General features: G+C 40.7%; 2 protein-coding genes across 2 annotated transcripts in view; both read right to left on the bottom strand.

Moving 5' to 3' along the window:
• Positions 1–1,181, bottom strand: part of LOC103507584 (transcription initiation factor TFIID subunit 4-like) — a 4,563-nt gene extending 3,382 nt beyond the window's left edge. Inside the window, exon 1 of the mRNA XM_026822412.1 lies at positions 1,125–1,181. Coding sequence (XP_026678213.1) covers positions 1,125–1,181 — 57 coding nt within the window. The remainder of the gene's footprint in view (positions 1–1,124) is intronic.
• A 1,964-nt stretch (positions 1,182–3,145) lies between these two features.
• Positions 3,146–11,974, bottom strand: LOC103507583 (transcription initiation factor TFIID subunit 4-like; the record flags this gene model as incomplete). Its single annotated transcript, XM_017443383.2, has 13 exons — positions 3,146–3,403; positions 3,861–3,908; positions 4,173–4,286; positions 4,685–4,857; positions 5,081–5,224; positions 5,831–5,997; positions 6,453–6,676; positions 8,630–8,766; positions 9,011–9,161; positions 9,895–10,200; positions 10,657–10,728; positions 11,081–11,257; positions 11,750–11,974. Coding segments are annotated over 13 exons (2,052 nt in total), but the record flags the coding sequence as incomplete, so codon positions are not given.
• Between the last annotated feature and the right edge of the window lie 752 nt (positions 11,975–12,726).

Here is a 12,726-nt window from a genome sequence, read left to right as displayed (position 1 = left end):
TTGTATTGAACATTTTATTGCCTGTAATTTGCTGCTAAAGGATCCTTAATTTTACGTAACTTTCAAATGATAAGCTAACAAGAGACACAGACAATGGATTACATCAAATGGTAAGTTTGGAAGATACACCAGTATCATCTAATATTCCCTTGCATAAGAATCACTATGAACACAGCCCTTACAATTCTTTCAAGTGAACAAAAGTTCTGAAATACAGGGCTGAAAAGAACATAGTACAAAGTGCTGTAACACTTACAAAATATTGGTTTTGCTATGGATTGGTGAAATGCAGATTGTCAAACATTAAAACACATTTGCAAAAGAGTAAAGGTGGTCTTGGAACAAAGTCCAGCTTCTTAATTATTAGGTTTTCTCAAAATTACTTTTAGGTAGGTAAGTAGGAGATTACCTAGGACCTAGGTACTAATCGTCCACCTCTTGGTAGAACTCAGTTGTTTGGTGTTATTAAGAATCATCAAAAACAGAAGGAAAAATTTCATAGCTGAGGCTGGGTTTCGAGCACTCATAAAATGAGCACCTTAAAATAAAAACTGTTCGTTTTAACGACCTTTAATATGTTATTTAAACTTGAACTTTCAGGACATGACCCACCTTCTAGTTTGCCCATTGCTTGGTCATGTCTGCACCATGGAAGACTTGGTGGTTGCAAATGAAGTAGCAGTGAAAATATCAACATTCTGACATCGTATCCAAGGTGGTTCCAGACTCAGAAAGTAAGTAAATAACGTCAACTGACTACGAATAATTCCCATTTCTTACCGTGATGAGACGCTGCTGGGGTATTTGTTGGGGGGAGGGCGATGAGGAGGGTATGATATTCCTTACTACGTTGAGGTTGCTATTCGAACTAACTATGGGGGATGGGGTGATGATTCTCATCGGCTGAGAGAGGGGAGGAGGAATTATGTTGGGCTGTCGGATGATGGTCGTCTGCATCTAGAAACAATAGCACAATAGAATATCAAAGTCTGTCAATAACTCAAGGTGGCCGCTATGAAACCCTTTAAACGAATCAGAAGACTTGTAAAGTAAAGGAACTGACTTAAAACCGTAGAAGAATTCGTAACCAACTGATTTTCAAGAGAGCCCACTAACGCACTAACCGCTGTTTCATCCACGTCCGTACTGAGAGCTTCTTCAAGGAACTTCGCCGACGCCATTTTCTGCCAAAATCTTAATGAAGACTGATGTGCGCATGCGTAGAAGCTGGCCAAGAAAATGTAGGGACATTGTTTCCAAGGATCACCTCTTAAAAGACATCGAACCATGGTTCTTTCCGATCTCTAGACTGTGAGCCCTCCCCCCCCCCACACCTTACCACCCATCAGGCGAAACTAAAAACTATAGGGTGGTCCAAACAGGAACCTAACGGTTGACCCAAGAAAATGTAGGGACATTGTTTCCAAGGATCACCTCTTAAAAGACATCGAACCATGGTTCTTTCCGATCTCTAGACTGTGAGCCCCATCCCCCCCCCCACACCTTACCACCCATCAGGCGAAACTAAAAACTATAGGGTGGCCCAAACAGAAACCTAACGGTTGATAAAATAATAGTGCAACTATCTGTCTAAAGAAGATACTAAGGGAAAGAGGGCCTATTTCACGAAATAATTCTGACGTCATATTCCGCACTTCCCACTTGTCGCGAAAATATTGATAAAACGGTGTCACCCTTTTTTTTGTCTGCACATAAAGTGAAAAATCTTTCGTGGAACAGGCCCCAAGGTCTACAAAATCATGTTGATTTTATGTCGGTCTATCGTGGTTTTCATTGCATTCGCGATTGAAATGGCACTTTTCAACTTAATGCCAAAGTGTATTTCAACATGAAAATGTAGACCTGAGAGTAAGAGCTATTGACTGTTTAAAAGTAGGGACACCCTGATACAAACCAATACATCTCACCAGGAAGTTAATAATTTCAGAGGCGAATAACCTCTGGGTAGGACCTAGTGCACCGTTTCCACATAGAACGGTAAATAAATCAACCTGGCATTAGTTCCAAGTGAATTTTCACCAAGAGAATTCTATAAAAATCTAAAATACCAGGAACTCTTTGCCTCTAAATGGAAAGTAAAACACTATTTCAGAAATTGGGCACAGGTGTCAACCTGAATCAATAAACCGAATAGAACAATTTATGAAACCTTATTTGCTTGCAGAATTCAGCAGAAACGTCATATTTCAGCTGAGACCCTGCAAGAATTACAGAAACAAAAAGTCGGGCCTTACCATGTCGAGATAACACGAGATTAGTTGCAATCTTGTTTTAGTTTGATTTAGCCGGGGCTTACCATTTTTATTTTCCTTATCCTATAGACCTATAGGAAGGACAGCCATGTCGAGATAACACGAGATTAGTTGCAATCTTGTTTTAGTTTGATTTAGCCGGGGCTTACCATTTTTATTTTCCTTATCCTATAGCTCTATAGAGTCTATTCAGATAGAAAATCGGATTGTTTCGGGGTTGAAATTATCAAGGATCAAGCAATATCTAATACCCAGTACGATCTAGGATTAAATTCAACCTCAAGATGATCCGGAATGGTAAGCCCCTAGCAACCCTAGCTTTACTTAGAGCTTGACAACGGATAAAATAAAGTGGTGCGATATTAAACTGTTGAGTTAAATGAACTACAACATGTCCTAATTTGAGAGTCAAAATAAAGGACTATTTTACTGTTCTCAAATTCCTCGCGAATTCAATGTGGTAGGCCCTGACCAAAAGGTGTCTGTTCGTCTTGATTCATTACAGACATTTGTCTTTTTTCGAGCGGTGCAGTAGGTCACTTGTCTAAGCTCTCCTAAAACAAAACGAGAGAGAGAACAAAAGGGAGACAGGAGGGGGAAATCACATGATTGAACGCGCGGTAACCAGCAGCAACGGCGCAACGCTCGCCCGCAAGTTTTGTAAACAAAATCGACACCAGTAAAGAGTAAGCACAAGTCCTCACGATGGTTGACTGCGGTTCAGGACGAGCCAGCCACCTTAACATGGCTAGAGCTAGAGACCATCACCCCGGTGTATAGCAGATACCCCCAAAACAGGGGAAGAAAAAGGAGCCCCCCCCCGGGGTAAAAAAAAAAAGCAAAAAAAAAAAAAAAAAAAAAAAAAATGTCTTTTCTTTACACTGCCATCACCATTCGGTGAAAGGTAAAGCCGCTACAAAATCGACACCAGTCTGTCGTCGCGTGCCACACTTACGACAGGACCAGAGTTGAGTCACCCTGTAGACGGTAAGGGCTAGGGACAGTATCACCCGGTATCACTTGAGATATGCCTTGTAGAGGAGTTCGCTCTTGCAGTACTCCCGCTCTCGCTCTAACAGGAAGATGCAGTCCTTCATTGTGATACGTTTCACTCTTGGTTTTAAAGGTAACTGGAGGGGAAACAAGAGAGGGGAAGGGAAAGAGATTAATGTTTAGTCTAAACCGTAGTATTGGCCGACCTAATGGCCAAGTTCCTGATATTTGAAAACAACAAGTTTTGGCCGTAGTCAATGTGTGCTAGGGTCAAACAACGACAGATCAGCTTGTCCTATCTAAGGTTCCTCTGGGCTGCTACGGCTGACGTAAAGGGATTTTTTTGTCTCACTAGGGCAGAATACACAAGGTAAATTCTATTCTAGTTCTGTGGTGCCTTGGTTCAAGACGCTCACCTGGTAAACAGGAGGGCGTGGCTTCAACACCAGCCAACATGTTGCATTTCATCTTCAACCTTGTTTGATAATTTAACCACAAAAAAAGTAATAGCCTACTGCTAAGGTAAATGGATTTGCAATAAAAATAAAGGTGTGTACTACAAAAGAGAGGGGTGAAATAAAATATGTTACTTACTTGAGGTCTAGAAGATAAAATACTATTACTATTCAGTCCATTGGAAGTCTGAAAATAAAAACAAAGATTGATTTTATTTTTAGTTATTTTACTCAAATTCGCCTCTTTTTCTCTCCTTCTGGTCAAACTGAAAATAGAGTTCTTAATTTGCTAATTCAAAAGTTAGTATTGTTAACATCTTTGATTTAAAATGTACCATTGAAAATGAAAATTTTCAGTAAAATTTCGTAGCTTCTCTAGAAAGAGCACTCGATATTCGACCTAGTGGAAAAAAACTGACGAACTACCCAAGATCATCAGCAGTTTACTTACCTGGCTAGGGCCATCAGCATTTTCTAGCTTTGGTTTTTTCCTAGGTCCTATCGCTTGCAGCGCCGTCAGGTCAGCAGCTTTCTGCCTCAGCTCCTCCATCTCTGCCCTTTGCATCTGAAACATTAACACAACTGTGGTGTAAATAATTGAAATCCTACCTTCACCTTAAGAATTCAGGAGTGGTGGAAATGAAGAAATCAAATCTTAAATGAACTGAGCGCCAAAATGCAATTCTCTAAAGTAGACCAAACCGGTTTGAAGGATGATTTCTTCCTTACCAATGTGTCCATAACTATAACTGACACTCGAAGTATGGGTCAGACGTACCCCGCATAAACTCCAACATACCTTATTTTAAAGCTGAAACCATGGTATTTCTGACATATATTTTTACCTTTTCTACATCGAAAGACAACACTCCAGAGCGAAACGCGTAAGGAAAATAACGTTTCCCGCTTTAATTACCCGACAATGCATTGGGGTTTAAAGTAAGCAAAGATTTATCTACTTACCTCTTTAGCTTTCGCTTTCAGTTTGACTTGCTCGGGGTCTTCGCTTTTACTTCTCGACTTGGCGGCTCTCAGCAGCATTTCCCTCTCCTGTTCTTCCCGCCGCCTAGCCTCTATCCTGTCCAGTGACTCGAGGAACTTGAGCTGCCCCCGGGCATCTGCCTGCAGTGAATAGCCTGCGAGGAAAACATCAATACAATGTCTGATTAAATACCTATCATTAAGGGACAAAGTGCCGCACTTCAGGGTTAAATTTTAGAAAAAATGATTTACCAAGAAGACGCAAAAAGTTGATTGTGAGACGTAGAATAAAGTTCCGCTATTTAGGGCTAAACTTTAGAAAAAGAAGCTTCTACGAAATACGCGAAAAGCTTCTACGAAATACGAAATGAAATATACCTGGGAGTGCTTTGTACTGCTGATCTGAGCGGTGTTCAGCACATATGCTAAGCTTCTCCGTGAGTGAACTTAGCCTGGACTGGGTGGCATGAGATACAAGGGATACGATTTCCGAACTCGGCTCGTCTAGGTTATATTGAGCCGCTGAAAACAAAATAAACATGGGTTATTAGACTCGTGTGGTCTGGGTAGTACCATGCCCATCCCGCAGTATGCCTCTCATCAGTTGGGCGAGAAGAGACCCAATACTTCCCATTTAGGTGCTGGGTCAACACGAGAATACCAGAAAATAACCCGTTGAAATATTTGCACTCAAAAAACGTGTACAAATTTTTGTCGAACCATATCGATTCATATTGTATTTGCTATCAGTCCAAATGGATCACTAAAATGAAGTGATTGCCTAGTAAGCTTAGAGGGTGGCGCGTAAGCCTTGTAAGCGCTGGGTAGGGGGTTCGGTTCCCGCCACAAACAAGATTCGTTTTCGGAAAGGCTGCCTTTCTTCCATCTTGTCTTCCTTCTCTCATCGCTTTCTGGACGACGAAGGAGTGTTCACACTTAGTCGACCAGCCATCGATGTCGACTGAACTATCCACACTGCCTCGATAACATAGTGTTACCTCGTCGATCGACGGCCGGTCGACTATGTTTGGACACACCTCAAGACCATAGCAGAACGTTACTTAATCCCGTCTTTTTATAATACGAAACTACACTGGCTACAAAACTACAGAGTTCAATCCACGTTACCTATGAGGGATATTTTCGCCAGGAGAGGCTGGGAGTGGAGGAAGATTTCGTCCTTGCAGGAGCGGATCTGCGTACCGATCATCTCCGTGGAGCCGAGAATTCGCTGCGTTTCCTCGGCAAGATTGACACCTCCCATAGCGGCCACATCGTTGATGTCGTCATCCCCTCTGGGAGGTCAAATAAATGGGTTATATGGGGTCAAACAAACGTCGTCATAATTATATCGTCCTATCAGGTGAAACAAGTCTTTCTTAATTATTGAACGAATTGAGTTCGAATATTAATGAAGCAGTTACATTTGGGTAAAAATTATGAATAAAAGGTCGGTTCTTACGTAAAAAATTGTGAAAAATCCAAATCTGAGGTCGAAATTCCGAAAAAGTAAATTTAACAGATCAAAAATTCAATTTTTATTTGCCGTTCTAATAAAAAAGCTCAAAGAGTTGTGACATCAGAGTTTAAGAAATACCCGTAAACGCATGCTCAAAATGTTGTTCCCCAGACTACACCAAAATTTTATGACTTGACTTGGACTCGAACCACCAACCTCCAGTTTCAAAGTCCACCACGCTAACCACTAGGTACACCACTTGGTGCTCTTTAAATAAGTAAATCTACTCACACAAAACTACTTGATGAGGGCGAGGAGAACGTGCTGGCTGAGGACTTCTTGGTGTCTTTACTGGTGAAGGTTCGCGTGGGCCCCGCAGACATAGTCGACGCCACGCCACTACTGCTATTCAAACTGTTGGCCGCGCTAACAGACTGACTATTCTGAGATCTGGCCCCGGCCCCGCCACGGCCCTTGGGTGTAGGCGACCCCACGGCAGGACTCGACACTGTCGCCTGGGGGAAGAATAATCGATTAATTCTGAGTCGCCTGAGGTAAGACAGGTATCGTTAGTTCTCAGTAGCGAGTAATGTGGCATCTACTTCAAAGATCTCAAATACTAAATCTATAAACATCATAGATCTTATAAAAAAAAAAAAAAATAGCATAATGAGACAACTTGTTCTAAACTCACAATATAAATAAACCACTACTTATACTTACTTTCAGAAAGCCAATGAGGCAAGGCTGAGGTGACGCATTGAGTAGCTTCTCAAGTCTTTCGCAGAACTGCTCCGGTTCCACTTTAGCGTCCACCAATTCCTGTATGAGAGTTCGGACGTTTCTCTCCACAGCTTTCGGCTCTCGAGACGAGAGTTCGAGTAGATTGGATAGAAACTTGCGGCATTTTTCCTTCACAGTGTCCAGATTGCCTCGTGGGGCTTGGGCCTGTTGGGGTTGCTGTTGTTGAGGAGGCGTCGATGTCACTACATGCGTCTGCTGTTGTGGCTGTGTTTGTTGTTGTTGAATCTGAGAAGAGAGTACAAGTCTTACATATTCTTGAGAGTTCATTGCAACACAGTCATTACATTAATTGGACTTAGGTACTTTATCATGGACTCTTGTTCCTATGTTGAGAGCCCAGGTAGTAAACAGCCACCGAAGACATTTAAAGACAGAAGAACATGCAAATGTGAATAGCTTAACATTAGGCACACAAGATATTAATTTGTACCATGTCAGAGCCCGGGTTTCCTAGTTTCCTAAATGCAAACTTTAATGTTTAATATTTTTTCATACCATGATGTGACAGATATGAAAATGTAAGCTGCATAAGCAATCATCAAAACAGAGTAAGATAGGTAAACCATTACGTAATCTGGGAAATGCATTGTTCCTATTTAGCAAGCTTACAACTATGAAGACTTCAAGTCATAAACTCATTTCTAGGTAGGTATTATTTATTTATTTAAGTGGGTCACGAATACTAAATCTATATAAATAAAATTGTAGATTTGTCTGTACATTGCTTAGAATCGTGAAATTTTTAGTTATTCTTACTCCTTATGCACCCACGATTCCAAAAATCACATTGAAAAAATTTCTGTCTGTATGTATGTCTGTCTGTCACACTAAATAGACTTTTGGTTGTCCTCTTCTTACGAGAAAACGGCTCAACCGATTTTGATGATTTTTTGTGGCTGTTAAGAAGAGTACTCGGGGTGACATAGGCTACTTAAAATTGTCACATTCCATCCAGATCCAAAATGGCGGCGGTTCAAAGTTATGCCTATTATGCTGCACTGTGGGACATGTCAGGGAGCACGTAGCGCGACCGTGTGTGTGTCTGGGTGTGTGTGTGTGTGGTGGGTGATGTGTGGTGTGTGAGGTGGGTGGTGTGTGTGGTGGATGTATGTGGTGGGTGGTGTGTGTGTGGTGGGTGGTGTGTGTGTGTGGGTGATGGTTGTGTATGTATGTGTGTATGGTGGGTGGTGTGTGTGTGGTGGTCCCGTACAAAGGACGGGTCAACCACAAGTGAACTGTAAAAGTACTTTAGTCCCTTACAAAAAGGTTGTTGGGTCGCGGGATCGATTACCGCTCGGGGCGAACTTTATCCACAATACATAAAGTTCATTCTCGGAACGGTTGGCTTTCTTCTATCCTGTGATTCTTCTTACTTCGATTTCGGGACGATAGGTAACACCTTAACTAGGGTGATTGCTTTGTTCTTACATTTGGTTTTGGCTACAAACTTTACGAGTGGATACCCTTTGCACTCAACCTTGGCTATTTCTTTAGCAAAGGGAAATTCAGGCTGGTATACTCCCTGTTTAAAGTAAGTACCCCAGCCAGACTAAGCTGGTCTACTAGCTGTTTAACGTCCCCCAGCCAGAAAATGTAATTGTAATTTGAAAGAAAAAAAAAAAAAAAAAAAAAAAAACAACCAAAAAAAAAAAAAAAAAACCTACCTGTGGCGCAGAAACAACAGGCGTCGTGGCAGCTGCGGCTTTGGCCGCCGCGCCCTTCGGTGCCGTCAGCCTATGCGCCAACGTTTGCATTGTACTCGAGTTGGCCGCTTTATTGTTCGGGGTCACAGGTACCGAGGCTAAATTTTATGACTTGACTTGGACTCGAACCACCAACCTCCAGATCCGAAGCCCACTGCGCTAACCACTACACCACAGAGGTTGGTAGCTCTCAATTAGTAATTGCCACCACAGCTAAAATCCAGAAAATGGCCCATTCTCATCACAACCTTCACCTTCTATAGATACAGACCCACATTTTAAGGGTGCTTTTTTTGTACCCATAGATGTTTATGAACACAGCCTGTCATGTGACATGTTTACTTACCTGTTGTGGAGGGGGCTGTTGCTGTTGTTGTGAAGGTGTGGGCTGTTGCTGCTGCTGGGTGAACACAAGGTTAGGGGGAGGAGGCCGAATCCCATCTATACTCAGTTCTTTGGTGACCATGGACTGGCGGAGAAGGGGTAGACTTTTCTGAAAAGATGAAAAATAAGATCATTTTTAAGATATTGATTACATTATTTTAGTGCGCATCATGAGAACTTACTCAGTTCTTTGGTGACCATGGACTGGCGGAGAAGGGGTAGACTTTTCTGAAAAGATGAAAAATAAGATCATTTTTAAGATATTGATATTGATTACATTATTTTAGTGCGCATCATGAGAACTGGATTACTGGAAGCTATTCCACAAATAACTCCGCTGTTTAATTCTCACTGGATGCACAGAAAAAAACAAGTTGTACCTACTTACCATTAGTAAATATTTTCAGTGGTGAGTGGAATACGACCTAAAATATTATAAATCAGAGGTGCAGTACAAATTCACGAGAGTAGGGCGATTTCGTTACAAACTAGGGAGTTTTTGTGATGAGGGACAAAGGGACATACTACAGGATGGGCATGCTACAACACAGACCAAATGCGTCAAATGTAGCAGTTGTTTAATTGCTACAAAATAAAAACGGCGCGGAAACACTCATCTTATATTAAAAAAAAAAAAAAAAAAAAAAAAAAAAAAAAACAAAGGGACATACTACGGAATGGGCATGCTATGACACAGACCAAATGTGTCAAATGAACAGTTGTGTAATTGCTACAAAATAAAAACGGTGGGGAAACACTCATCTATTGAAAAAAAAAAAAACAGCATAATGAGACAACTTGTTCTAAACTCACAATATAAATAAACCACTACTTATACTTACTTTCAGAAAGCCAATGAGGCAAGGCTGAGGTGACGCATTGAGTAGCTTCTCAAGTCTTTCGCAGAACTGCTCCGGTTCCACTTTAGCGTCCACCAATTCCTGTATGAGAGTTCGGACGTTTCTCTCCACAGCTTTCGGCTCTCGAGACGAGAGTTCGAGTAGATTGGATAGAAACTTGCGGCATTTTTCCTTCACAGTGTCCAGATTGCCTCGTGGGGCTTGGGCCTGTTGGGGTTGCTGTTGTTGAGGAGGCGTCGATGTCACTACATGCGTCTGCTGTTGTGGCTGTGTTTGTTGTTGTTGAATCTGAGAAGAGAGTACAAGTCTTACATATTCTTGAGAGTTCATTGCAACACAGTCATTACATTAATTGGACTTAGGTACTTTATCATGGACTCTTGTTCCTATGTTGAGAGCCCAGGTAGTAAACAGCCACCGAAGACATTTAAAGACAGAAGAACATGCAAATGTGAATAGCTTAACATTAGGCACACAAGATATTAATTTGTACCATGTCAGAGCCCGGGTTTCCTAGTTTCCTAAATGCAAACTTTAATGTTTAATATTTTTTCATACCATGATGTGACAGATATGAAAATGTAAGCTGCATAAGCAATCATCAAAACAGAGTAAGATAGGTAAACCATTACGTAATCTGGGAAATGCATTGTTCCTATTTAGCAAGCTTACAACTATGAAGACTTCAAGTCATAAACTCATTTCTAGGTAGGTATTATTTATTTATTTAAGTGGGTCACGTACCATTGTTTGAGGGGCTGCAGGTACTGAGGTGGGGGTGAGTGCAGGTGGAACACTATTGGTGACTGTTCCTTGCTGTAAGTTGGGAGACAAAACAAAGCATTTTACAACACAGAGACAGCCAAAAGGAACAACTGATACTAAGCCTACATCAAGTGTGGTTCTTGGTAAATTATTATTTGCTATCAAATCTTTCTTGGTGGGTTATTTAGTGAGGAAATTGATTCCCCCCCACCCCCTCCTTTTGTTGAAAAAAATGAACTCAAATATACTTACCTACATACTTTCAAGAGGAATGGATAATTTCAAAAAGTAACTAATTACCTATGTGAATTTCGAACAACCTGTCAAAATGTTTCTTACAGCTGGCCCAAAACAGACTTATCACCCCCCCCCCCAAAGAGAAGAAAAAAATAATTTCACTTACCCCTGGTATTGTCTGCAATCGGAATGCAGCATTGTTGGCTGGGATGGTTGTTGTTCCACTAATTGTGGATCCAGGTGGAGGTGGACCCACTTTGAGTAGTTGATATTGTCCATTCTCTGTTTTGAGAAGGAGATGCCCCTGGCCCCCTTGTAGACCTTGCAATGCTTGTAGGGTTAACTGTGACAAAATATCATTTATATGAGGTTCTGTACAATATGTTGTATTATAATTATTATTTTTTTTTTTTCTTTTAAGGCTTTATTTAGTGGCATTAATAAATGGGGGAAAAAAATGATGGGCATTGGGACTCTTGGAATCATTTGGGATGGGCCTGTCCATCACAACACAAACAGTTGAATAACTACTTAGTGCACATTTTCATTATGTAAAAATCTTGTATTATGCTGGAGTGCTGGAATCAGGACTTTTCAGTCCTATACAAGCAATATTTATCCCTCCCTTTCTCTTCCTCCTGTTCTCAATTGCTTCTCTTACACCATCATATTTTTTTTTTTATGTAGGTACCTAGATACATGAAATGACTAGTGATTACTAGACTAATTACAACTTGCTTTTGCTTTAACTTCAAGGTTTTCTGGGCTGTTCCTTTCTTTTTAAAGCACAGAAATTAGAAGAACATAGCTACTCGGTACTTTTCTTCAAACTCACATTTTGAGTGGGTCTTCCTCCCACTAGCTGCTGAGGTATGATGAGTCGTGGTGCTGGTGCTTTTTGTCCTGGCTGTTGAGGTGGTGTCCCTTGTCGCAGAGCATTCACATTGATCAGCTGGACATTGCCAGCCGGCAATATTGTGGATGAGTTACCGACCATGGCTGGATGGGGGGCACCACCAATCACCTGGTTGATTGGCTTCCCTATTGTGACTACACCTAAAAATTAAAAATGGGGTGCATAGAAGCAGTGGAGTGAATAGGACAGTATTTTTTTTTCTTCAAAATATGGTTCCTATCAACCTTTTATTTTACACTAGATATTTGTAAGTTACCAAATAAACTACTGAGTGTTGATACACTTGGAGTTAAAGAGATTTTTAAAGTGTACATAATACACTGCTTCCTCCTTTTAGTAATTATAATAAACTAAATAGAACATCATCACATCAGGTTAAAAAGAAAGGCTTAAAGAAACCAATGTTTTGATTAGTGTGTTTAGAAGAGAACCTACCCAAGTGTTTGTGTTTACATTTTAGGTGAATGTTTATTTATTTTTAGATGCTAAAAACACTTCTCTGGTAGATAATTTCCCTACTAACTTCAGAACAAGGCTGTATAATTGTATTGAACATTTTATTGCCTGTAATTTGCTGCTAAAGGATCCTTAATTTTACGTAACTTTCAAATGATAAGCTAACAAGAGACACAGACAATGGATTACATCAAATGGTAAGTTTGGAAGATACACCAGGATCATCTAATATTCCCTTGCATAAGAATCACTATGAACACAGCCCTTACAATTCTTTCAAGTGAACAAAAATTCTGAAATACAGGGCTGAAAAGAACATAGTACAAAGTGCTGTAACACTTACGGAAGTTCAGGCGACACTTTTTTTGTTGTTTTTTTTTTTTTTTTTTTTTTTACATTACAACTGATTTCTTTTTCTACAACTGATCTGTTTTCTCTTT

The sequence above is a fragment of the Diaphorina citri genome, unplaced genomic scaffold (genome assembly GCF_000475195.1).
Source record: "Diaphorina citri unplaced genomic scaffold, Diaci psyllid genome assembly version 1.1 scaffold327, whole genome shotgun sequence".
NCBI lineage: Eukaryota > Metazoa > Arthropoda > Insecta > Hemiptera > Psyllidae > Diaphorina > Diaphorina citri.
Note: the sequence above shows the minus strand (reverse complement) of the source record. Positions and strands in the feature narration are given on the sequence as shown.